Here is a 27,060-nt window from a genome sequence, read left to right as displayed (position 1 = left end):
CCCAGGATGATGCAATTCAGTGCATCATTAGTACACATGATATCTGGGCTGCACGTGCATGGGGCGTGTGGTTGCCCAATCGAAGTCACTGGCTGCTGTCAGTTACGAGGAACGCCTCTGAAAGTAAGCACGTACTCACAGGCCATTTCCAAATGAAATCTTCCATCCTCGTTTTAAGATTTGCTTTTCTCCTGGGGATAACAAATGCTGAGCCAGCACTTAAGGATCCACGTTTCAGCTGACTCGTTTCCTACCCTGACCCTTCCTTCCCCATTCGCCAACATTCCTCGCCCACCCCACCCCATTGCTGCCCGCTGCCCTCCTGCCAAAACACAAGCACGCACACTTTGCGTTTCTGAATCCATAGGTTTAGCAAAATATTCTCCTCCAGCTGCCAAAGATCCGTGTCTCCAACTGAGTCCTATGTCAATAGTTAAGAAAATTCAGACTCTGGTTCTGAGGACCTTAGGGACTAAGTCATCTTCTCACCCCTCACAAGCACATCCCACCCCCCAGGGCCGTGACGACACACCCACCTGCTTCCTTCCACCTGGCCCCCGCCCCACGGGCCCGGCATGAGGCCACAGGAGACGGTTTGTAGCAGCATCATACACGGCTGGACAGGCACTGCCGTCGTCACCGGGGCTGCCCTCACGCACGGGGGGCGAGAGCTCCTCCTCAGGAGGATGTCCCTCACACCGTGGAGGGCACTCCCTGACTGAAGCGTTCCACCAGTGGGTGCTGGATTCCACACGGCGCCAGCGGTCGGCTGAGAAACAACTCCAGAGAACCCACGCCGAACTCGTGGCCGCCACCGTCACGGCCGCCACCCGTCACCACCACGGACCACTCGAGCGAAGCCAACCCACCAGCACCGCCAAGGCTGCCCCCAGGGCCTCTGGAACCCACGCTGGGTCCCACCCGGTGCCAGGAAAATGACTGGCTCTCAATCGGCTACCTGGCCCACACCACTAATTAGAAAAGAAAGTCTCAGTGAAGTTATTTTTCTCGTTCAGTGCTCTGAAATAAGAATACTTAAGATTCTCAATAAGAGAATTTAGAAGAGAGCAAAAATAAGAGAATTCTTATTCTCTTCTAAAAGAAAAGACCATCCCTAACTTTACTCCTCAAAGAAGAAAAGAAACCAAACTTGTTGGAAAATTCGGCCACTTTTCTCGGACAGTTCTTGAGAATCTTACAGCTGCACGATGAGACATTTCCCAGAGGCGATTAATCCTGAGCAGCTCTTATAAAAAATAAAGTAACAAAGCACATCTTGTGATGTTGTAGTGTTGACCTGTTTGCACCACTCATTTACGAATTTATAAAATTCTGAATTCGTATTATAACACAAAAAGGTGAGAGGAATGAAACGTACCTATTCACGAAAACTCGGACTCAAACAGCTCACAGACCACCCAGCAGCTACTGTGCCACGCAACCAGGAGAATGCCCTGGAGCAAAGTGATTTTTTAAAGATATTTAATTTTTCTTGAGTTTAATTCATCAATAATGATAATCTTTCCCTAAAGGGCTGTGCCTCAGTCAACCAAGATGAGGCTATTATTAGAAGATAATTATTTTTAATTGAAGCTATCTATTAATTATTGAGCACTTTGTTGCCAGGAACTATGTTAAGAGCTTTCTATATACATTATCTCATTTAACTTACACAACTAAACCTATTATGCAGTTATTATTATCTTCATTTTACAGATGAGGAAATTGAGTATCAGAGAGGTTAAGTGACTTGCCTAAGGTCACACAGACAATAAAATACAGACAAACCCAGGAACATCTAACTCAGAACACATACAGTAGGATCACTCCACTAAATGGTTTCATATGTTTGCATCAATCTCATCTTTAAGCTGTTATCTCCACTTCCAGTGGTTCCCAAACTTGACTTTGTTTTGTTTTATTTGTTTGTTTGGTTGGTTTTTTTGAGACAGGTTCTCACTCTGTTGCCCTGGATAGAATGCAGTGGCATCATCAGTAGCTCATAACACCCAGCTAATTCGTCTATTTTTAGTAGAGACAGAGTCTTGCTTTTGCTCAGGCTGGTCTTGAACTCCTGAGCTCAAGTGATCCTCTTGCCTCGGCCTCCCAGAGTGCTAGGATTACAGGCATAAGTCCAAACTTGACTTTTCATTGTAATCACAGAGAAAGCTTTTTAAAAACAGAGATTCCCAGAACCCACTCCAGCTTGGCCAGATACAATGTGGAAAATTAGCCTCTTATTCTTTTAAGTAATGTCAAACAAATAGCCAGACTTTTTTTTCACTGAATTTTATATTGTTTGCATATTCCCTAAAAACTATGCCAAGTGTTCTCTCTCGCACTTGGTTGGCTTTTAGATGTTAAACATTTTCTCTCTAATTCATTGTAATGAATGAATGAATGAGAATCCCACATGTGACTCCCCTAGGAAACCTTTATTCAAAGAATCACAGCTCACGGAAGCACAGCGACCAGAAGAGCAGCTGCTGCACAGGCAGGGACGCTGAGCCCCAGAGCAATGCGGTGACCTGAGAGTCACATGGCCAGGCCCACGCAGCAAGGCTACAGTCCCCAACCACCTCGCTTCCTCCACAACCCACTGCCTCTGGGAATCCCCTGGAATCTCTCAGAAACTGGCACATAGTAAATGATTATAAATGCATGTAACAGAGTTAACAAGTTCAAAATAAAATTCCTCCGGAGCTGACACATTAACTGGACCTTGTTATACACACACACACACACACACAATGTAATGTGGAGCCCACATGTAAAAGGACAGAGCTGAGTTCTAATTTACACACTTTCATATAATCATACCCAGTACAGAACTTTACATTGAAAGACACAGATGCGAGTTCTAATCTCAACTCTGCCATTTACTCGTGTGACCTTGTTGCCATTTCTTACCCTCTTTGAGTTTCTCTTTCCTCCCCTGAAAAGCAGTGATAATGTTAATAGCAACTATTTCATATAGGGTCTCCATTCAGTTTAAATGCATGTACACACACAGGCACCTAGTGCAGTGCCTGGGACGTGGTTACCATTTACCATTGTGGTTATTTCTATTTGCAGCTCCCTGAGAAGTGAAGCACATTCTGTTTAGGCAGCTCATTGTTCTATCCGCCAAAGGCCCAATCTCCCAGTAGAAAAACACAAAGCTAGCACCCCATGTTCCTTTATGCTGCGTTCTACACTGAAGATCGAAAACATGCTTCCAATACACACAGCAGCCCACCGTGCTAAGAGCATTAACAAGACATCATGATATCCAGGGATAACAAAATTAACAACGCCCTCCCCAAAACTCTCCTCTGGGGTGATTTACCAATTATTTCAGTAAAATTTTTAGTCATGAAAAAGAAAGGACTCATATTGGAACCATATTAAAGTATCTTCTCCCTCTCTCTCTCTCTCTCTCTGAAATGTGCTTAAAATTTACCCTAAATATCCTAAATCCTCGCTTGTCTTTTCCCAGGTAGTTCCAGAGAGAGGATTCAAAAGTGGATCTGTCTGTGCATACATAGTAGTAACACTCATTGGGTGTCGGGCAGGGGGAGGAGGGATGGGTGTATTCACACCTAACGCGTGCAGTGTGCACCGTCTGAGGGATGGACACGCTTGAAGCTTTGACTCAAGTGGGGCAAAGGCAATACATGTAGCCTAAACATTTCCATCCCTGTAATATGCTAAAATAAAAAACAAAAATAAATAAAAAAAATTTAAGAGGTGGATCTGTCAGATTTGTTGCCAGCGAGCAGACTTTCATGGGTTGCAGGAGTAAGTTCTCGTTTTTTTCTGACTTACATAGTCGCATGGCAGCTCTCTAGAATAGATTGCTGGATAATGTTTCCTGCACTCACAGCCCCAAGCCTGGTCAGTCCACTTCACGAGGAATAAAGTTTCCCTGGAGAGATCGAGGCAGCCGAGAGAGTAAGACACAGTCGTTCAAATGACCCGAAGCATCCCGTGTGGCCACCAGGGTAAGATAAAACGCAGAAGGCCCTGCTCGAGCCACCCAGGGGAGTCTGCAATGAGTCTGACAGAGCCACCACCCCGTCAGTCAGGACCAATTTGGCTACAATCCTGATGTGGTCACCCATTCCCGCCGACCGCGGCTGCACAGCCAAGCACTGCAGTGCAGGACTCCAGCCACAGGTGGCCCCGGTGCTGTGATCTGTTTCTCTGCCTGTGCAGCTGGGCAGGGAGCAGCGGTCAGGGGAGGGGGAACACTTTGGCCAACTCCTGACTGTAAAAACTGTTTCCTCCACACTAAGGAGTACTTTCCCTCTGGAGGGACACAGAAGGACAGAACTCCCAAAAGGCCACATTTCTGCCAAAATGTCTAAGAGCTGCATTCCTACACGGGGACTATTTTGCAGAGAAAAGACAAATGTCTTTGCTGTTAAGATGGGCTAAATAAAGTATCTGCCGGTACAGTTGCCACTAGGGAGTAATGTGGTCTAGGTTAACTCCTCCAAACGCCAGGACAACCGTTTATTACTGTTAACAGACATCTCTCTGTGGGATTACCATGGTAACAGTTCATCCCTTCCAACAATCCCTGCCACCACACATTGAACAAAGTTTTAAATCAAATCATGATTACAGAATACAAAGAGAACTCATAGATAATATGCCAACGTCAACACTATACTTCCCCACTAAGAAGCTACATGTTAACATTTTCAGGTTCTTTGGTATTCAATGACAGCCATTTCTAGACAATTTTTGTAAATGAAGTTGTCAACACCAATGGACCGCTGGCCAAAAGCTAAGGGTAGTACATTGCCGTATCAGCAAGATGCAATCAAAGGCAGTTTATTATGACTTTAAACATCATTAAGAAGAGAAAAAACCTTAACAACTCTCTCTTACATGATTACTGATGGATATTTGGGGGGGAAAACCAAACACTTCACCAGTAATTCCTTCAAGAGCAAGTGCCCAGCTCAGAGACTATTTACTCACATGCCAAAGCATTACTAAGGGAACAGTAGTTATCTTGGTGACAAATAACACCCCCAACCAGCCAGGGAAGTTTCGTAAGATCCAAAAGCCAATTTCAGCAGCCACAGTGGTTGTTTTAGTGTGAGTCGGACATGTGTCTAATTATAAAGTGTTCTCATTTTCCCACTGTGAGACTTTGTACAACAAGCTCCGTATTTAAAAGCTGCTGTTTCAGGATAGAAAGGCTATTAAGAAAGCCATCAATAGTCCCACAAGATTAAGAGTTTCATGGACACGTGTGGTCTCATGTACTATCATTTTTCAATGTTTATGTTATAAAAAATTTCAAATATACAGAAAAGTACAAAGAACATCTGTGTACTCACGACCAGGTTTTGTCACATTATAATGCTTAACCATATTTGCATTAGGCCTTTTTTTCTTAAAAAATAAATAGTTACATAGGAATATAAAAACCTGTGGTTAGTACTCCCCAATCCCATGCCCCTGCCTCCCTAAACAATATGTAGTATTAGTTTACACGTTTTCAGTCATTTATATAAATGGTGTCAGACTACATGTGCCAATCTACAACTTGTTTTTCTCTGAGCATTGTGTTTCTAAAATTTACCTCTATTAATGCAAGTATATCTGGTTCAATTATTTTAATCACTGCATAGAATCTGATTGCATAAATATAGCATATATTGTTTTAAACTTTTTCCTTCTGAAAGAGCAGTTAGATTGTTTTTGATTTTTCACTAACCTAAACACAGAAATGAACATTCTTATATGTGTGTCATTTTGCACACATAAAATGATTTCTCCAGGCACATACACAAAAGTGGAACTGGCAAATTGTAGGGTTTGTGCATCTGCAGCGTTACCAGGTGTTGCCAAACTGCTCTCCAAAGTCATCGTACCAAATAACACTCCCACTATCAGCATTTGAAAATGTCTGTTTTGCCACATCCTTGTCATCGTCAACTGATATTGTCAGATTCTTTAATTTTTGCCTATCTGATGACTATTAAACAGTACCCCACAGTAATTTGGGTTTTTCTGACTACCAGTGAAAAGGAGCAAGCATCCTGAGATGCTTACTGGCCACCTAGACCTTCATTTCTATGAACTTCCTCATTGTAGCCTTGGCCCATTTTCCTAGTTGCCTTTTTTCTTACTGCTTTGTAAGAGCCCTCTTTACATCCTTGACTTTGGGAAAGTTACTTAACTTCCAGGGGTTCCCCATTGGCAAAGTGGAGATAGGGATGTTTTAAAGCTGATCAAAAAGCACTTAGTCCAGTGCCTATTATACGTCAGGCACTAAAAAATGAGGTCTATTACTATCATTGTTATGCATATGAATAAGGTTCAGGGTATAAAGTATTTCTAGCATTTCTCCCAAGTTTGTGGCCCCCTTCAGATGAATACTGCAAGACTCAAAAAGGGGAGTTTCAGCAACTCTCCTTTCTCAAGATATTTCACAAAGATAAGAAGACATAATATCAGTATTCCACTGTTTATAAATTGCCATTAGGGAAATGTGCAGTCAACTCCCCGAGATATTGCTTAAACTAAATATCGAAGTTACACTTCCATCAACCCACATGTGACTGTGACCTTGTTTGTGAACTGGCCATTATCCTGAGTCTCAGCAATGGTTAAGGCACACAGTGAAAGGGATTCTGGGAGACAGTGGTGGGCAGTGGAGGCTGGCAGGTTAATCAGTATCAGGGACCTGCCATTACCAGCTACCTCCTGAGGTGGAAATACAGCCAGGCCAGAGACTGCTCCACTTCCCCACATGTCATTGTAAGTGATCCTTGAATAAGAAATGCCAAGGAACAACCATCATATCATTTATCAAACACATAAGTTGGGTTTTTTAAAAAATAATGACCAAAGTACACTGACCTCACGTAGGTGGCAGCCAACCCTACTCAATGTCCACTGTGAAACTACTTATCTAGTCCCCATGCCCCGAAGAACATGTTCCTAAGGACACGTGGTAAACTGCAGAGGCGCAGTCCCACAAGCATCTCTGCTTGGACGTGGAATGTATTTAGTTTGGTGCCGATATCCTCCCAGACTGGCTTCTCTTCATTCGCCTTTTGACCTTTGCATGGAGGAAGGTTCGCTCGTCCTTATGAACCCTGCCAGCGGCGTCGGGAAGCACACGAGCTGCCCTCCGGACCTATCAAGTAGTCCTGACATCAGCTTCAACTGGCGACTGGCTGGGCCCTTTTCACATATACTCGAACGTCACCTAACGTTCAGAATTGCCTCCCTCTGTATTCGATTTCAACTGGCACTAAAGAAACCAGAGACTGTCCTTACTGACCATGGACAGAGAGGCCCTCTCCCCTCCTCTTCTCTTCAGAGCAATCATACAGAAGATTCAACTTGAGCCCAAATATAATTAGACCATCGTCTGATATCTATCTAGCTGCACGGCTTTCTTCCTTAAACGTGTGCCAAGTTTCCACTTTCAAGAAGTTAAACTGCCATATAAAAATCCCTGATGATGATGATGAGTAATTAGACACTGTAATGGAAAATTAACTGTGTTTTTATTTTGAGCATTTATTTTAACAAGACTTTTCTATTTCTAACTGTTATTAAACCGCAGTAAACATAAATTAAATCCTGAGGGTTTGCAAAGGTTTTCTGGTTCAAAAACAAACAAATAAACAAACAAAATACCTCCCTTCCTGGAGAATATTTACTTTGTTAATGCCACCAACAAAGTCATGGTCTGAGCTCCATTATTAATAAATCCCAATGCTAATTCTACTTCTGTCATCCTTGTTGTGGAGGAAGAAACCACCATTTCAACCCCTCAAGCAGCTAAAACAGAGGCAGGCACCACCAGGCAGGCCGGACAGGCTCTCCACGTGTGGAGCCTTCACGAAAATACCCTCAATCCTTCTCTTTTTGTCTTTGTCATGCTGCTTCCAAGAGAAGTGTGCCGCCTGCAGCAGAGTGGTTCGTGAGGGTCCTGCGAGCACCTGCGGGCTTCAGCAAGCTCTGGGGCAGAAGGCGGCGGCCAATCCAGCTGTGGTCCATCTCTAGCGCCACACTAGAACCACCTACACCACAAGGCTAGAGTAAGCCTTCCCCCAAAATGGACGCAAAATGAGGATTACATCTATGCATCCCACCCAAGTCCTCGCAGCCCTCTAACCATATTCTGGTTAAGAACTGGCCAGGGGGCTTAGCCATAGGACCCAAGAACTTTACATCCATTAACTTCACTTTGGGGCAGGACACGTGGCAAGTGTGGCACTCAGCTCCACGACGTCCACAAAAGTTCACAAGTTTAATACAAATGAGAGAGCCTCAGACCACGTGCCCTACGCAGCTTTTCACCTCTACTGCTCCCCCTGCCTGACCTCAAAACAAAATTCAAATAACACCTAAAAATGCTTCTGGTTTAATATTCACTCAGTCCTCCACTGTGAATGCTAAATGCCGAGCAGAGTTCAGGCTGTGGATCTTACCCCTTAATAGGCCCTGGCATATGTCTAAGTAGAATTAACTTTAGCCATTTACTATCCACAGACTGACGGCAGAATTTCAGAAGCCACCTTTATTTTTCCTGTACAGCGATTCAGAGGGACACTGTGCTATGGCGCTGAATCTAAGTGCCCTGAAGAATTTGAAAGAAATCCACTCTTATCTCATTCCCTATTCTCTTCTTTTTTTCCTTTTAATTTCTCTTTATAATTTAAACAACCTTTTGCAATCCTTACTGCTGTTTTTATAGATGTCTGGGATATGTCAAACTTAATCTTTTCACTTTGATTGCTAGAGTGTGCTAAAACTAACAATTTCATACTGTCCATGCTCCTATCACAAATTCGGTCTTCGATCCAGAAATACACCAGCGAGAATACCAGCATATCTGTAGGAAATCAGGCTCATAAGAGTTTACGTTTATTAATATATACACACACGATTTCATTTGAGTTGTTTTTAACAAAGTTAATTTGACATCTTTGCTGGTGATAACACCCTTTAGGTGGAGTTCAAAGAGAAAACTCCACATGGTTAAGCAAAAGTATTAAATTGTCAAAATGTTCCCCATCCCAATTCCAAGCTGCCTTTCACATACTCTAGAGAACAACAAAGAAAGGCTTGGCAGTGGTTGTACAAGCAGTTTAGAGGGATTTGTAAAAACACCCTAACTGCTAGTCAAGATTTAGAATAAGCTTAAAAATAATGGACTCAACGACAATGCCATCACCAAGCAATATTAATATTTGTTGAGTTAAATTATTGAATTAAATGATACTGAAGATTACAGACATTTGGAGAGGTATTTCAACTCATAAACAAAATTTTCAATCATTTTCCTATTTGTTATTAGAAAAATCAGAGCCAAAGAAGACGCTGCTAATGAACTATTCACAAGTTAAAGCTGACTCCTAAGGAACCTCTTGGCATCTCTACTAACAAAGGAGTTAAAAAACTTTGGCATAATGACATAACAGCTAAGGATCCCTAAAGAGCTCCATTCCAACTATATTCCAACGATGGATGAGTCCTAGATCCTGTGCACACCTCGATTCATTGACCCTTAGAATGGGAACAGAAGCAGCAGTCATGAGTAATTGCTAATAAAAGCCTGTGTGCCTCTGGCAGAAACACAAATGCTTGTTGATAATGATCATTTTCCCAGACCCTGGTTTATGTTTCTCCATTAACATTCCAGCGTCCAACTCTCAGGTTCCCAAGATCCTATGGATTTGGGTCTCTGACTAAAAGACCAAAGACGGAGCTGAGATTTGGGGAATCGCATGTGCCAGCTCCAAGAAGCAGTAGCCGGCCCCCCACCCCCAAACAAGTCAGTACATATGTCGGCACCGCACTTAATTTTTCACTGAGATGACAACCAATCTTTGTGATAAAAATGCACTCAAGGACACCACCCCAGAGAACTTGCTTCTCTTGGACCCACCAAAGGATAAAATGTTCTCAATGCTACCTTCTAAGATAAACACCCTTCCCCAAATGCCCCTTTTAATTGGTTGGTTGACTATCCCCTGGGTGTGACTGCAGGTTTATCCCGGGTGTGTAACGAAGCGGAAAAGTCTTCCTGATTTCTAAGTACCCTGACAAGGGGGATGGTGGTGGAGAGAGCGGATTGAAACTATGTTGAAACAGTGATGTTCCCCTGGCACCTTGCAAAATGGATCTCCTACTTGGGGAGATTGGTCCATGATCTCTACGACCCCTTCCAGCTCTAACTCAACCGTCAGCTCTGTAGGACTGACCACCGAAGGTCAGACAGAGGTGAGAGATCCAACAGAACCATTCTGCCAGAGAACTGGGAAGAATTCAGATGATAGGTTTTAGTGGAATAAATAAAAGTCCAGTACTGGTCACAGGTTGTAAAATGTCCAAGTTTCTATGCTCACCTCTCCCCAAGTGTGCATGTGCATTAAATGTAGGGTAATTCTAAGTGTAAACAATTACAATAAATTGTAAGTAATTAGAACCACAGATTCAATTATCAGTATCCTCATATGAAATCCCTTAGGATAAATTGCTACATCCTTGTTTTTGTGAAGCAAGTTATTATTTTTTCCAAACACCCGTCAAATTTACAAACTCTGCCTGTTTCTAAAGAGCTGACTGAAAGGCAGAGCCTTCAAAAATGACTGTGTGGCCACCTCTGCGATCCATCTGATCCTGAGAAGTCCGCTTTCTTCAAGTAACTTTTTCATCTAGAAACATTATTCACAACTGAAAAAAAAAAAAAAAAAAGGAAAACAATGTACCCTAACGCTGGATGGTATTTAGGAAATCCTAAAGTGAACATCATTTGTGGCCTTTTCGATCGTGGTCAACGTTCCAATGTTTATGAGAGATCGTTACTGAAATCTAAATGGCAATATATTTCCATTCTGAATGAAGGTTACTGTTAGCAGATTTAAAAATAAGACCAACTTGTTATATACTAAATTAACTCTAAAAAAAAATCCACCCCTTACCAATGGCCTTAAAAGACTTTTTTCAAATTGAGGCTTTCTTTGGGCTTAGTTTCTTAAATTTTATTTTAAGTTTAATGATAAACTTTCCTGTAGTTGGTCTTAGAATCCTTTTCAGTGTCTATTAAGGTGATTTACAAGATCTACTGGGAAACAAATTCAGAAACAGCTTTCTAGGACTAAAATTACTGCATTTTTAATAAGAAAGGGGCTGTTAAAATAAACAATAATTTTTTGATGGAGAGAATTCCATTAGGGTTAGAGTGTCTAATAATAAATTACTGTCAGATAATTATCTGCCTGATGAAAAATACTTGCATTTCTCAGTTTGCTTGAATACGTACTCTTCTACCTGAGGAAATTTAGTATTATAAATTGACATTTGGATTAATAAATCTAAACAACATGGACTTCTTCATTATGTAGAAGTTTTTGAAACACTGTTTTCTTTCCACTCCAATTTTATGTACTTATTGTCCATGCCAGTAACTTTTTATTTTTGAGCACATTTTTTTATCTTACTTTTCATTATATTACCTGACACAGTTCACTTCTGTTACAGTTACTCAAACCATAAATAATCAAACAAAAGGCTGAGGAAGTTCGGTAACTTTACTTCCAGTTTATGCCTTTCACTTGATTTGAACTTTTTATACATTGGCTCCACCAACACTGCTAAGCAGTTAGCTCTATACAGAAAAAAATATATAATTTTATTATGGATGTCAGCAATTTATTATGTTTTTTAATTAATAAAAAAAGATTATATTTATCCAATCTAGGATTTTTGATCCTGAACTTAACTGTTAAAAGCAACAAAAATGCTTTGAAAGTATGGTATTTGCAAAACCCCTGAGAAGTCACTAATGGGATTCCCATGATCTAATACTTGTAAGGCTTTGACTGTAATTGTAAACCCACTGAAGGCTTATGATCTGAAAGTATGGAGTATTGTAGCCAGTTTTTATGGGTTTAATTCCACCAGAAAATCCCAGTTTCTACATTTTAATTCTCAACTAGAGCAAAATCACGACACATTTTCAAAAGAACAATCTGAAGGAAGCAAGCACTAGAATAATAGGGCAAGAAAACCATTGCCAACACTTACCCTCTGCCACAAACCATCATTCTAAAAGCACAAGACCAAGCACAACTTTAGTCCATGATATATGCTGCAATTCACTTTAACACTCACAAAACTACATATGAATCATTTTATTTTCATCTGAATTATTTCCCACACAAGGTTCAGTAAACACAGAACTTACTCAGTCTTCATTGACTGGATGACTATTTTCTGAGGCTTATTTATTACTCCTTTTCTGGCATGTTTTCTTCTATGATCCAATTCTGTGACTCCTATAAGCCAGGAAAAGCTGCCTTCAAGTTAATGCAGAGCACAAAGTCACGGAAAATTCTGCCAGCACTAGACTATACCTAGCAGTTTAGGAGAAGTTGTACTGTTTGTCCTAGAAACTTCCCATATGCAATGCTCATGACTCAGACAGATCCTCTCTTTTTCCTCAAATGGATTGGAGTTACTATAGCAAATGACAATTTGTACTCAAAACAAGATTCAGACCACCTCTCCTATTCAATGTATACGTAGACTATTCATCCAAGAGTCCACACACAGCCGACATGCAAATGTAAAAATATCAACATCCAGGATATCTATCTTGTTTCTAAAATTTCTTATTTGTTTCTTATTTCATATATTTCTTGGCTTTTAAAATTCAGTATTACAAGGTTTGTTACAGAATATCAGGCCTAATTCTACCTGACAGATAACTTCAAAAAGGAGTAACTGAATATAGCTCATTTTATAACCAAATACATGTAGGAACAATTAGATTTTAAAAGAACTTCACCATATGTGTTTATTATATATTTACTGATTGTCCTATAGGGGCTATCGATGAAACCAAGAGAAAAAGACAGGATTCCAAGCATTGTGCACTCACAGCCTGAATGTTCTAAAAATGTCTTTTCAAACCACTGCTGGTTCTTCATTTCATTCTTTAAATGTAAGTATAATTTAATTTATTTCATGCCACCCACGCAACAAACACAACCTCAAAGGATTTTTGGTTTGGAAGACATTCCAAACCAAATTTTTACCTTTAGTTGAAAGCACGGTCAATAATCTTTTTGATAAAAATTGCTTCAACTTCTTTTTCTTTTTGCTATACCCACGTTTCCATAACCTAAATCCTCTTAATGCCCAAGGCACTTTGAAACTTGGAGCTTCTCTTTAATGCAAAGTATTTTAAATACCTTTGGATTTATTTTCTATGTAAACTATGACTTTTTCAATACATTTATTAATTTATCTTTATCTTTCCTGTTGGTCAGCTCTTGTGGATAGAGGACACCAGACTTGAGCAACGTTTTTAGTAATTGTTTTTAGTCACTTAAGACAAACGGGAGTGACCTCTTCTGCTTGTGCCATAAACGCAACATACTCCAGAAATACTTTCCCAAAGGGAGATCAAATCATTTTAAATAAAGTTCAGTGAATTCAGGATTTTGTTGAGAACCTCAAGACATTGATTTACCTGTAAAATTCCCAGTGGAGACAGTGGGAGGTTGGGCAAGTTAACTCAATGTGAAAAGCAAGGCCGCCAAGCTCAAGTTGAAACCCACACCACCACTTCCTGAAACAATGATTGAGGCGCTGAACCAGGTCGAGTGTTCGAACTTTCTGACCGAAAACCGCAGCGGTGCCGGGAAGGAGGAAGCGCTCTCCTCCGAGCAAGGCAACCGGGCTTCCACGAGCAGCACCCGCCGGGCTGCAGACCCCTTCGCAATGCCCACCGCTTGCGGGGCGCAGGGAAGGACACCCTTAACTCCTTCCTCTCGCCCTCGGGTGCAAAAGCAGAGGCGACCGACGGGAGCGAAAGCCACCGCACCTCACTTGCCCCCAGCAGGGCGTCTTACCCGTACAGGAATGCAGGGGCTTGGGTCGCACGACCAGCGAGGGGCACACGGAGTACAGGGAGAGTTTCTCGAAGTAGTCGCAGGTCTCCTTGGAGAGGATCTCGTCGATCATGAAAGTCTTGTAGCGCCGCCTGGCTGCTTTGAGCTGGCCGGGCGAGCTCAGCCTCAGCTCGGCGTGGCAGTGCATGGTGAGCCGCGGCGGGCGCCCGCCGGTCCGAGCGCCGCTGCGAGTGCCCGGCCGGCTGGGGCCGCGGGGGCTGGCGCGCCGGCGGGGGCCTCAGCCCCGCTCCTCGGCAGCGGGGAGGCGGCGGGGCTCCGGGGCCTCGCGGAGGGGAGCGGCAGCGGGCGCGCCTGCCGCGCGTCTAGACCCACCCGCACACCAGCATCTTCGCCAGACCTTTTTGGGACAACGCAGCTGTCAATCAGCGCGCGCTTCCTGCAGGGCCGGGTGCGGAGTGCGCGCGGAGGGGCGTCGGCGCCCACCCCCGCCCCTGCCCCCGCCCGTGCGCCCCGGTCACGCCGACCTGCACTACTCGCGCCCCGCGGCTCTCCCTCGCCGCCTCCCGCCGGTCGGTGTCCCGCGCTCAGCTGCCTGGCTCTCTATTTTAAGACACTCACTTCGGCTCTCCTCCCCGCCCCCCTCCTGGGACGAGCTCCAGGTGTGTGTGCAGGAGTGTGCGCGCGTGTGTGCCCGCGGCACGGGGAGCGCGCGCCGCCCCCGCCCGCGGCCCGAGCCGAAGCCAGCCGCTCCTCCGGGCGGTGTCCCCCGCGCGCACCTTAGCGCCTGTCCCGCCACCCGTCGGCCCGGCTCCCAACGCCTGCAACCCTGCGGGAAGGCACCTCCGGGTCTCTTACTAGAAGTCCAGTCCTCGCCGAGGCTCCTGGGGCTGCGGGCCACAGCGCCGGCGCCCCCAGAGGACCACTGTGCCTTTCTCCTTCCTCGCGTGGACCGTTTCCCGAAGACCGTGGCCTCCCCCTCCCTCCGCACACAGCCCCGCAGCCCGGGCCGAGCCCGCGCGCTCCAAGCGTGAAACGTTTGCGCCGAAATTGCAAACTTGATTGTCCCGCCAAGATCCCAAACTATAAGTGACCCTGGCCCCATCCGTTACCCCAGTAAAAAACTACAAAAATAATAACTAATAAAAGCGTGCATTCTTCTTTATTTTAAACTCAGTTTATAAAATGTTTTTCCTCGCCAAAGGGCCAGCGAGCGCAGCGCGATGCCCCGGTGCCGGCGGGCCCTGGGGCAGTCAGCCCCATTCCGGCTGCTCTTAGCTCCCCATCCTGCCACGAACGCGGCTTTCGTTCCTTGGGTCCCTCGCGACACGGTAGGGTTCGGGGAGCCCTATTGGGTGGTTTGCCTTCTTCTTTCTGAGCTCCTAGTCTCCGAGTCTGTTCTAATCAATGTCTCTATGAACTTTTGTTTATAATTGGAATTGGTGGGTGACAGGGACCCCACCGAGCCTCCGCGCCCGGGACGGCTCCCGCTGCCTGCGCCGCGCCCGGCGGTCGGCGGGAACAGCCCGGGGCGCGCTCGTTTCCACGATTTTTTCTCAGACTTGGTGTGCACGGGGTTCAAAGGAAAATGCACGATAGGAGCACTGAGGATTGTATCTCGAGCGGCCCTCGGCAGCGCAGAGTTTCTGGCCGGTGACGTTGGCTCGAGGCTCGCAACTGGGAAGCGGCCCCGGGTCCCCGCCGTCTCTGCCGCGCTGCTTACCGGACCCCGGCAGCCGCAGAAGCAAGTCCACGCGCGCCTGAGCGGGTGGTTAAACTCAGAGGGAGGGACACACCTGGAGAACTAATAATTAGGCCCTTAGAGAAAATAGGTGTTAATAGACCGAGTCATAGCCTAGCATTAGACATAGCCCGCCACGCGTCTTTGAGGAACTTCAAGCCCGAAGTGTTTGTGAATTGATTCCCCTCCCCTCCACTGAGAACTGTTTCCGTTTATTCTCCTCCATGCGGAGGCGGCTCGAGGGCCCGCGACACCCGGGGCCAGGTGTCCAGCGGCGGCGCGCGTCCCGCCGCAGGGCCCTGGGGTCACCTGGTTGTGCCCAGGCGCTCCCCCTGCTTTCGCGTCGGGACCCTCCGGCTTATCTGCTGTCAAAGCGCGGGACCGGGAGCTGCTGACATCTCAACCCAGGCGCCGTCGCCCAGCGCCACCAACTAGGGGGTCTCCTGGACTCGGGCGGAGCAGGGACCCGCCGCGCAATGGGCCGGGGCCAGGACCGGGGGACTCGGTGCTCGCCCGGAGGACAGTCCTGGGCGGGAAGCTCTATGTGCCCCCAGGAAAGCGCACAGCTGTAGGCAGCCGCCTATTAACCGAGGGTTTGGCGGGATCCGAGAGCGCAGGGCGCGGGGACAACCCCACCAGCAGCGCCGACTGTGAGGCAGGCTTGGAGCGTTCGGACCCCAGCAGCTGAGGGACAGCACGGCGACCCGACGCTCCGCGAGGGGCCTGGCGTGTGCTCTCGGGTTGCGCGCACCCCAGGTGTCTCTCGGGGCCCTGCCTTTGCACTGCTCTCCTTTTCCTCAACCTCTGTGCTCCCTGGCTCTTCCCATTCCTTCCACCGCCACTAACTCCCTTCCCCTTTTCCCTCCCATTTCCCCCTTTCCCCCATTGTGCCCCGCACTTTGGGCCTCCTCTCCTCTGTCAAATTTCCCGCTTCTCTGTTCTCTCTTCTGCCCTCTTTTCTTCTTCCCACTGTTATTCTTGTTTCTCTTTTTTTCCTTCCCTTCTCCTCCTTTCTTTCTTCCCTCTTCCAAACGCGGGTCTAGACTCGCGCCCGTGTGCCCGTGCGGGAGGCTGCGGGCAGCTCGCCGGCGGGACCCTGCGCCAGACCAGCCGCCCCGCCGGCGGAACCGCCCTCGGACCAGCCTCGCTTTGGCTGCCGCGACCCCCACCGCTCTCTCTCCTCCCCGCTTGCCCTCGGCCACAGGCACACGTTTGCGCAGGCCCTCCCGGAAGACTGGTCGTTTGATTTGAAATTTGTGTGTTTTAACAGCTGAAGAAGTGAAACATCCCAATTCAGTTCCTTGAATTTTCCGTCTTTTCTATTTTCTGCTACACAGTCCAGAAAGGTCAGAGGGAGTCTATGCCACGTGTAGTGAGAGAGAGATTCCAGATCTTGGAGTCTGGAGATTCGCACTCTCTGTCGCTTACAACCTAAGCTGAGCCTAGTTTTCCCATTTGTAAACAATAATCAAAAAATCTGCACAAGGTTGGGCTTTCATAATCCACACCCTTATACAAACTTGTTCCCATCAATGGGAATGCCCTCCACACCCCATCCCCTCCCTCCTCTCCTGGAAAAACTAGTTGGAGACTCATCTCAAATGTCACCTCTTCAGTGAAGCTTTTCCCCACTCCCCAAGGCTATTGCTCTTCCTACCTCTATGTGGTGGCATTTCCTTTATAGTCTTCTGCATGTTTATTTCACCTACTGGACAATGAACTGCTGGTGAGCCAGCGAGCGCCCTATGCGGTACTTTTCCTCTTCCGTCACATAGTAGGTTGTCAGTGAACGTGCCATGAATAAATGAATGCATGAAAGCTGGGGAAATTAGATTATATAATATGTTAGATGGGACATCAAATCTTAATTAGTTGTGCTAACTTTGTCTTTCTCTTTAAATGAGTCTCTCCCTGTCTCTTGATAATTTTGGGTTTTTTAGCAATGGCATCTAGCCCAATTCCTTTGTGCTCCCATCTCCCCCTACTTCATTCTCTCTCTCCTGCTCCCAGACTATACAGTGCTTCTGTCCCACAAAGCACACCCCAGCTGTCAATCACAAACTGGGACTTTGGTCAGAATAGTCTGGGGTTTTGTTTCCAACATTAATGAACTGGCTGGAACAGCAAACATCTGCTATGGGACTCAAACCTTTTCCAGCTGCTGGAGACCCACAGACACTTCCCAGCCTCCTGTGACTGTACCCAGGCAGTGTCTGCTCCTGCACCGTGGAGGGGACACACACACAGAGGAGCAGGAGCATGCGCTGAGCCACACTTAGGCAGGCCTGGAAGGGGATGAAAACTGCACTCACCAGGAGGCTGCAGGGGATCGGCTCCCCCGCCCCCATCTGGCACCTAATCCTGGGGACAAAGCCTAACCTGAGAGAAGAGGGCAAGGAAATTTTGCAAACTTAGGGCTGGAGGTTCTGTCAGCTAGAAACCAAAGAATTCCTCTGTACCATTTCCCCTCATACCCAGTATCCCCACTCAAGTAGAACTCTTGACATTTAATAAAGCAAAATGGTTTTTAAAAATCCTAGGGTGATACTTAAATTGCATCTAGACTCTAGATGGACTCTGCTTGATGTTCAGCTTAACTTGCCTTTTACAATCTTGGGCTGTATGTTGATGTAGCTATTCAGAAGCAGCCAGGATATAAGTCGTATAAATACACTAATCCATTTCCCAACCATCGTTTCTTCAAAGAGCAGAGAAGGGGTCAAAAACACTTCTTGCATTCTCGTAAAGTGTATTTAATAACTTGTATTTCAGTCGCTAAGTTTTGAAATAGTTTCAGACATGTAGAAGCAACATGGGGAAAGCTGTGTAAGTTAATATTCCCTCAGGCCCCAGGGCCGTGCCCAAACTGCTATCCATGGCGACTGCACAGCAGCCTTAGATAACAAGTTTAGGGAGGTGTATGTGGAAGGCAGCTTATTTTTAACGATGACATTAATTTACAAAAACTCTCATACACTGCAAAGCATCTTTTTAAGAGAGAGCACAAATGCAATTCACTTGACAAAAGGGCTTGGAAAGGACTGAATAGATTCTTCTATCCTTCCTCAAAGCATCTTTCTGGAGGAAAAGTTTAATTTCAGAAAACATAAGACCATGGCTATATCTACGGAACACTGAACAGTCACACAAAGAGTGAAAATGCAGTAAATCATCCAAGGGTAATTTTTAGAGGCTTGGTACACAGATTAAAATTTGCCAATTATTTCCCTTTTTAATTTGTGATATCCTGACATCAAAGAGCCATATTTCTGCAAATATCCTGTGTGCCTCAGTTATCTCCACTGATGTAGCCAGGAAAATAAAATTTAATCTCTCCTAACTTTGTCCTAATATTGTGAAAACAGATAGGGAAGTTCGGGGTATCATTCGTTTTGACTTTTTTCCCCCACCGGCTATCCCTTCACTGATGAAAAGGCTGCAACAACTAGAAAGAAGCAGTAGCTTTAAATATGTGAGGGGAGAGTATCCTGGCTGTCTGGGGTTAAGAGGAAAGAACTCTGGAGTCAGACGAACCTGGGTTCCAGTCCCAGCCCAGTCATGTAGTGACTTCCCTGACCTCTCTGGTCCACAACCATAACATGTGTGCGGTGGCAGCAACTCAGAGTTTGCAGGAGGATTTCGTACACAAATCTGGCAGGAGATTGTGTACACAGCACTAACTCATGAAATGCCAGTCTCCATACCACCTTTACTTTTTCAATAAAATAGACAATTTGCTATCAAAAACCATCACAAAATAAAACTGTGACTTAAAAAGCACCGGAGCCTGCCTCTGCTGTTTCGTATGTGTTTGAGGGTGGGTTTTGCTCAATGTTCAAAACCCAGGATCAACCAAAAAATAAAGAGTGGGAGGGGCATGAGTAGGAGGGCAGGACTGTCATTAACTAAAGGAAATGGCCCTGGCCACCTAGAGTCCCTAGGTGCTACTTGACATCTGGCCCTTCAGTCATAGACTCAGCACATCTGCAGGCGTCAATTAGTCTAACCAGCACGTCACAGGGCATTGGGTCATTTATAATTCTGATTTTTTTTTTTTGTCTGCCAAAAAATGCCATGATCCTGTACACACTGGTGACATCTCATGCAAATCATCTCATAAAACATTTTTATTCTCTCCTTGGCCTCAAGCAGTCCCTGGTTAGGTTTCATGCGAATTCTCTGTAGTCTTCCCCAACACAGCGAGGCAGGAGTTCATAGAGAACAACGGTCCGCGGGTCATTAGCATTGCCCATAATCAAGGACAAGAAAGCTCCTGTGTCAGCTCATGCAGGGGAAAACTTATGCAGCCAGTCTGCCTTCTGAACACGTGAAGGGAAAACAACACTCACACAACACTCACAGAGAGCTTTGGATGATTAAGGAAATCTGCTGGCATGATTGTTACTATGCTCATACAGAACAATATTTACTAGAATACTGGGCGCAACATGGCAATCAGAGAACGTAATGGCCTCTGCGCTCCAGGTCCTTAAGAAAGAGGAAGTTTGCACAAACTCCTGGACACAGGTGCTAATCACCTACTTAGGTCTCTAAGTGTAGAGGGGGTGTGTGTCTGTGTGTGTCTGTGTGTCCACACATGCTTGCCTGTGCCCACACTCTGGAAACTCTTTCTTCCTTTCTTTCTTTCTTTCTTTCTTTCTTTCTTTCTTTCTTTCTTTCTTTCTTTCTTTCTTTCTTTCTTTTTCTTTCTTTCTTTCTTTCTTTCTTCCTTCCTTCCTTCCTTCCTTCCTTCCTTCCTTCCTTCCTTTCTTTCTTTCTTCCTTTCTTCCTTTCTTCCTTCCTTCCTTCCTTCCTTCCTTCCTTTCTTCCTTTCTTTCCTTCTTTCTTTCTTCCTTTCTTTCTTTCTTTCTTTCTTTCTTTCTTTCTTTCTTTCTTTCTTTCTTTCTTTCTTTCTTCTTTCTTTCCTTCTTTTGGAATGAGGACAGGGGAAAAGGGAATAAAAAGAAGAGAAATGAGATACATTTGAAAATCTTGTTTATTAAATAAATTCAAGAGGAATCCTCAATCTTATAAGGGGAAAAAAGAAAAAGCTGAGCGAGCCATCCTGCCCAAGTTTTCACAGCTGTAGTATCTTTCTGTCCTATGCTCAGCCCAGATTCCAAGGCTTTTATGCATGCAAAGAAATTTAGACTGTTTCTTTTTCTAAGAAATCTTCCACAATTTGAAATGTTTCTTACAATCATAACGTTTTAAAAGAAAGTTGACCTCTGTGACCTATTTATAAGAAATAATATCATCAACAGAGATTATAACACAGCGAATGTGCTCAAAGCAAAATAGAAAAACAAAAAAATATGGAAAATTCTAGCAGTGAACATTCTTATATAAGACACTCAAAAACTTAACAAAATGCAAAGGTATTGTTTTCTGGATAATGTGAGTCAAATGAATTTCTGCTTAGGTTTTTTTCATCTGGGGATTTTTATGCAGAGAAATATTTTACTTCACTTTAAGCAGACAGCCATAAGGACAATTTTTATAGATCTCTGATGCTGTGGGTTTTCCTTCATTACTTTCAAAAGTTACAGAGACGCTGAGATCTAAATAGGCTATAAATCACTAAAGTAAAAGAATGAGAGGTAGCCCATCTCTCCACATTTCAATTTCGCAAGCAGCCTGCCTTTTTCTATGGAATTGAAGTTATCACAGAACAGAATCCCCAATTCCATTGCCAGCCCACACATCCTGATACGTTTACTTAAGTCAATTACTGAGTCTCTTAGATTATGTCTACAGAAGCTGCCAAAACATCTGGTCATTTCAATCAGTTCAATAAAAGATTCTGCCAAGTCAGGAGAAAAAATTAGTCAAATTACTCATTTGTATAGGCAGAACAATGGATTGTTTTCTCTGGGTAGACAGTAAGTGGATATAGCTCAAAAGGTTTTGGTTTTCTCCTCTGAACCAGAATACAGTTCGTGGTTCCTGAGGGGCTATGATTTTTATCAGTTAATATTTGGGAGGTGTTCTGATGGATCTTCAGTCCAAAATGTAATGGGTATGAAGATGACTTGGCCACGTCCCTGAGACAATTCTGTGTTCATTTGAGTTCCATGTTCTCAAGGCTGGGGCCAAGCCAGAACTAAGCCACAATGGTGTTTGCTAAATGTTGAAAAATACAAGTGGCAGTACTAGAAATCACAGAGTAGTGCTTTTTCCTCTGGAATCCACTGGTTTCCTGTGTGCATTAGTCCTCACTTTGACAAAATCTGGCTCATGATTTGAATCGCCAAATACAGATGAAGATACAGCTTTTTACTGGAAGTTTTTTGCACAAAATGCTGCTCTACAAAATCAAAATAATATAGTCCCTTTATTTCTTTAGTCTATTGCATAGTATCTTCTTGGAGTTTGAAATCATTACCTTTATAGACTGCACAGTGACAGCCCCAAAGAGAAAAAAATGCTCAGAGAAGGAGGGGGGAGATTCAGGAGCCCAGCGTTCTGCCCCTACCACCCCCGTTTTCCTTTCACATTGGCATACTCACTCGTGGATTAAAAATCCTCTGATCCAAAATGTTCTAAAAAAATTTGGTTTAGAAATCTGTATTAGAATACAAGCTCTCACTTGAATAAATGTACTGAAAAAAGAAAACATTTTCATATTCATTTGGGGCAACATTAAGTACAGGTAACTTATCCATGTCTAATTTTATATGACTATGTTCTCTGTGCATAGATTTGAAGTTTAGGGGAAAAAAGACCAGAGACAATTAGGAACAATTATTGTCATAACTAAATGATATAAACTTTATATTAAGTGACTCATCCTCCTACTGAATATTCCAAAGAACATGCTCTCTTAGGCTGATATCTGTGTATAACTTGTTAAATGGCTATAGCTTAATTGTTAAGGGTTAATTGTTAATGAATTAGCAAAAAAGTCTTTCTGTCTCCTTTAAGAGAGAAAATAGCCCCGTTTCAAGAACAAAGAAATTAAAAGAAACTTGGGTTTATGGGTAGGAGGAAGATGATTTTTTAAAAAAGGGAAAGGTTTATTTAGAATCTCAGTATGAATAGAATCTTCTTTTATGAAAAAAAAGAAATTTTACTAATAGCTCAACTAAACTAAAGGGCAAAATCTGGGGTCCAGGGAAGGAATGATGTTCAGATAGCTAAGAGGGAGGATTTTAGTATGGACTTGGGAAGATTGGAAGTTGGTAGGAACACAACTTTTTGGAGAATTAGGCATAAGGACCTGGACTAAGAGTAGGATAAACTAGAGTGATCAACAGGAGAGTGGAGGGTATTTAACTTCTGTGGACAGAACTAGAATTTGCTTTCCCTCTGTAAGAGTAATTATGCAGAGTTTATGCCTTTATTTATCCAGTGTAATTTTAGAAAAGTAGGATTTACGGCCCTGAAGACAATGGCCCGGAAAACAAAAAGGGAGCAGGGCATGAAGGAGGGTACAGGAGAGAGAAGAGAGTGTGTCATTAAACAGAATATGCAGATTCTCAGGTTCCTCAGAACCTTAAAATTATTAACATGCACAAAGAAAAGTGCCCAACTTCGAATTCAAAGTTCAGAGTGCACACACCCCACATACACACAGGCTAAAGAGCCGACAAGTAAGTTACGGTCCTGATGACAAACTAAGAAGTCATTTACAAGGTAATATTTTGGAGCACAAAGACCCACATAAAAGAGCCTAAATTAGTCACACGCTGTTTGTGGGGAATATAAACTGGTATGACATTTCTGGAGGGCAGTTTGGCATTATGTCTTAAACTCTTAAATTGATCCAGCAGTCCCAATCCAGGAATTGAAACCAAAGCTGTGGTTCTCAAATATGATTGTACACATAATCTCCTAGGAGTGCTTGTTTAAAATCTGCTGATTCCGAGGTTTCTTCCCCCAGAAATGTGTAAGAATTGACATCTTAAAATAAGCAGTCCTCTTGATTTTCATACTGTTTAACAAACAGGTTGTCAAAGATATAATAATAACAATAAAAGAGGGAAAGGCTGTAAATAGAAAGAAATATCTTAGTTGTAAGATTCCTTAAAATTGAAGGAAATTAGAAAATCTGTCATTCCACCTATCTGAACCTCAGTTTCCTTGTCTTTGCAATAAAAGTACATACCCAATGGTGCTATTGTGAGATTAAATAAAGAAATACATATAAATGGCTTAGACGAGTGACACATAGTTAAAGACTAATAAATGTTAACTATTGGTAATGCAATACTGAGTGAAAAAGTCATTTTAATAATAGAATGTATAATATGATCCAATTTTTGAAATAATATTTATATACACATGTATATAAGTACATACAGAGATGTCTGAAAGCATGTTCAAATATGAACAGTGATAATTTCTTCATAGTGGAATTTTGATAGACTTCTTTTTGCAATTTTGTTTTCCTTGTTTTACAATTGACATTTATCATTTTTCCTACAAAATAGAATATCTAAGTTCAAAAATATATAGTTCACATTACATTTGCATAAAACTTCCATTTACAGAAAATTTTCACATATATTATCTTGTGAACTTCATACAGCCCTATGTATGAAAAAGGACATGTCCTATTATTCCTACTTTTTACACGAGGAAACTGAGGAAAAGTGGTTTATTTAAGGTTACCCACACACAGCTAAATCCACACTTGCAGATTCAAATCTCAAACTCAAGTTTTTGAGTCCAATATCACCACACCTTCTACTACTGGACAATGTTTCCTCACTGACTCTGGTCATATTTTTTCAAAAGAAATGGGATTCCAGTTTTGCAAGTTTCTATTTTTCATGTATCCACACAACTTCTTAAAAAAATGCTAAGCGCTTGATAAAATTGAGATAAATCGAATATTAAAAAGGTCGATATGAGAACATACATAAGTCAGGAAATAAAATTAGGTCTGCTAGAAACCTTAACCATCTCATGTGTCATGAGCTTTGGTTACTAGGTAATCCTCTAAATATAGGACTGTTAAAAGTTAACAGAAATTTCATGAGCAAGGAAAGTGAGCTGATAATCATGTAGAATGTGGACTGTCAACCGGACGGCTCTGACTTCCCGTAAGTCTTTCACCTCCCAGCCGTCCCGCGCAGGCACCTGGCCGGGTTTGCCGCCAAGCAGCCTTGGCTGTGGCCCACGCCGGAACCGACAGGCTCCTAAGGTGGCCGCAGCTTCCCAGGGTCGCAGTGTGGCCGTCACTGCCTCGACCAGATGGAAGGGACGCGCGACGTCTGTGCCGTGGAACCGCGTCGCCCTCTACTGGCGGGAAAGAAGGACGCCCTGGAAGCCCCGCGTCCGGGAGGTGCTGAGTCAGCGCTAATTGCAGGCCCTCTTGGCGCTACCAGGAGCTCCCTAGTTGCTATTCTGCAGATCAAGGGACGCTCTTTAGGTTTGACAGGGAAGGCTCTTTGCGGTCCCAAACTCTAGCCTTAGTCCTGAGAATTCTCACCATCAAGGATTTGAATTCTCCATCTAAGATAATTTTACATAACTCAGCTCTACTTCTGTTTAATAAGGGCATTTAACATGGGAGGATTTGGAAGCAGCATACAAGTAGAAAGTCTACAGCACACAACTCCAAGATCCAAGACTGTGCATCACAGTGGAAGAGAGAATGCAGCTGAAGTCCCACCCAGGTTTGCGTAAGTAAAAGCCCACCTCCCTGAGTTAGTCTGTCTCAGAGATCTGCTTAGTTTGTGGTGGTAGATCTCTCATATGAGCAACGATATGTACGTACATTACATTTTCATTAACTCCAGTACATGTTGTTTACTCTAGACCATGTTTTAATATATACAGCTTTTGTGGATTGGGTGCACTTACAGTACCCTGAATTTATAGATGGCACCTGGTAATTTAGGTTGTAAACTTATCTTGGAAAAAAAAAAGGAATGGCAAGTCTGGCTAACAAAAGAAAAATGTAAGAGGTAAAATGTTAATAACAGGATGAACATAAGAGAAATAGAAAGAACTCAATTTTTCCTACCATTGAGAGAAAGCCATGACCCCATAAATTACAAATACAAAGTCATTGGCAGTGACTTTGCTATTTTCCCATAAAAAGGCTGTTTCCTATTTTCCCCTTTCCTGCAATAGAACATCAGAGCCAATCACTCTTGCCAGGCATAAGAAAACAAGTTTGTGCATAACTACAACAACCATTCCTCCCACAAAAAATTTCAAAACAAAACTCCAATTCATGTGACAGGATAAAACTACCACAAAACTGTGGGCAACGATTGAGAAGTTGGCTGCAGTGGTGCCCTCCTAATGACTGTTTAGCCAATCGGATAACTGAGTTTGGAAACAGGACATTGTTATATTTCCAGGTATTTAAATACCATCTTTTTGAATGGTAACAGTTTCTTCTTTGTATAGCATTATATTTTCTTAACTGTGGCAGTGTGTTGTAAAAATGTGGTAGAGATAAATGTAGACAAATTGAATATTACAAATATTTATTGAACATCTACTTTGTCCCAGGAACTGTGCTGCTCCAAAGAAATATGGTGGTGAACAGTACAGACTTGTTCCTCCTCATAGTAACACACCTGTAGTGGAAACAGACAAATGAACAGGCAGCAATCACCAAGATCATCTACTGGGAGCTACAAGAGGACAAAGGAGGGACACCTAGCTCAGTCTTAAAAGGCATCAGGCAAGGATTTCAGAAAGAACTGTGATCTAAGCTCAAATCTGAAGGAAGAGTATGAGTTAGCAAGGGGTAAAGAAAGGTTAAGACTATTCAAGGCAGATAAGTAAAACAACCAAGGCTTACAGGCAAGTGAAAGTGTCTTGTGTCCTGGGACCTGCTACTGTAGGTTGAGTGTGGCTGAAGCACAGGTTTAGAGAGGAAGATGTCCAGAGAGAATGAGAAAAGAAAGAAAAGCCATATCATAAAGCATCTTTTATGCCATGGTATTGATTTATACTTTATTCTGAAAACAGCGAGACTCATTGAAGGGTTTATAGCAAGAGGGTGACATAATCAGATGTGAAGTCTGAACACCCTGGCCACGACGTTTATAGCGTATGGATAGGCGAGCAAACTGGAGACAGGGAACACGGTTAGTAAGTTACCACATTACCATGTTAAACCAAGTGAGAGGTAGTAGTCTTCTAAAGTAGTAGGGATGAAGAAAAAACGAAAGATTGAAGTGGTTTCAAGAAAAGAGGATCCATGAGACTCAAGGATAATTTTGAGGTCAGAAAATAAAGAAGTCAAAGTCAAGAATGATCTCATTTAATATCCTGAATATAAAAACTCTGATAACAACAAAAAGAAAAAAAATTAAAAATTGGGCAAAGGACTTGAACAGACATTTCTCCAAAGAAGATATACAAATGGCCTATAAGCACGTGGAAAGATGATCAATGTTATTAGTCATTAGGGAAATGCTAATCAAAACCACAACGAGATACCACTTTGTACCTACTAGGATAGCTGTAATC

The 27,060-nt window shown here is 43.4% G+C and overlaps 1 protein-coding gene across 1 annotated transcript in view; it reads right to left on the bottom strand.

Moving 5' to 3' along the window:
* The window catches only part of BARX2 (BARX homeobox 2), a 59,770-nt gene extending 45,617 nt beyond the window's left edge, over positions 1-14,153 (bottom strand). Inside the window, exon 1 of the mRNA XM_045555431.1 lies at positions 13,884-14,153. Coding sequence (XP_045411387.1) covers positions 13,884-14,070 — 187 coding nt within the window. The 5' untranslated portion in view covers positions 14,071-14,153. The remainder of the gene's footprint in view (positions 1-13,883) is intronic.
* Between the last annotated feature and the right edge of the window lie 12,907 nt (positions 14,154-27,060).

Source organism: Lemur catta, chromosome 7 (genome assembly GCF_020740605.2).
Source record: "Lemur catta isolate mLemCat1 chromosome 7, mLemCat1.pri, whole genome shotgun sequence".
NCBI lineage: Eukaryota > Metazoa > Chordata > Mammalia > Primates > Lemuridae > Lemur > Lemur catta.
This window is presented reverse-complemented; position numbering and strand designations above follow the sequence as displayed.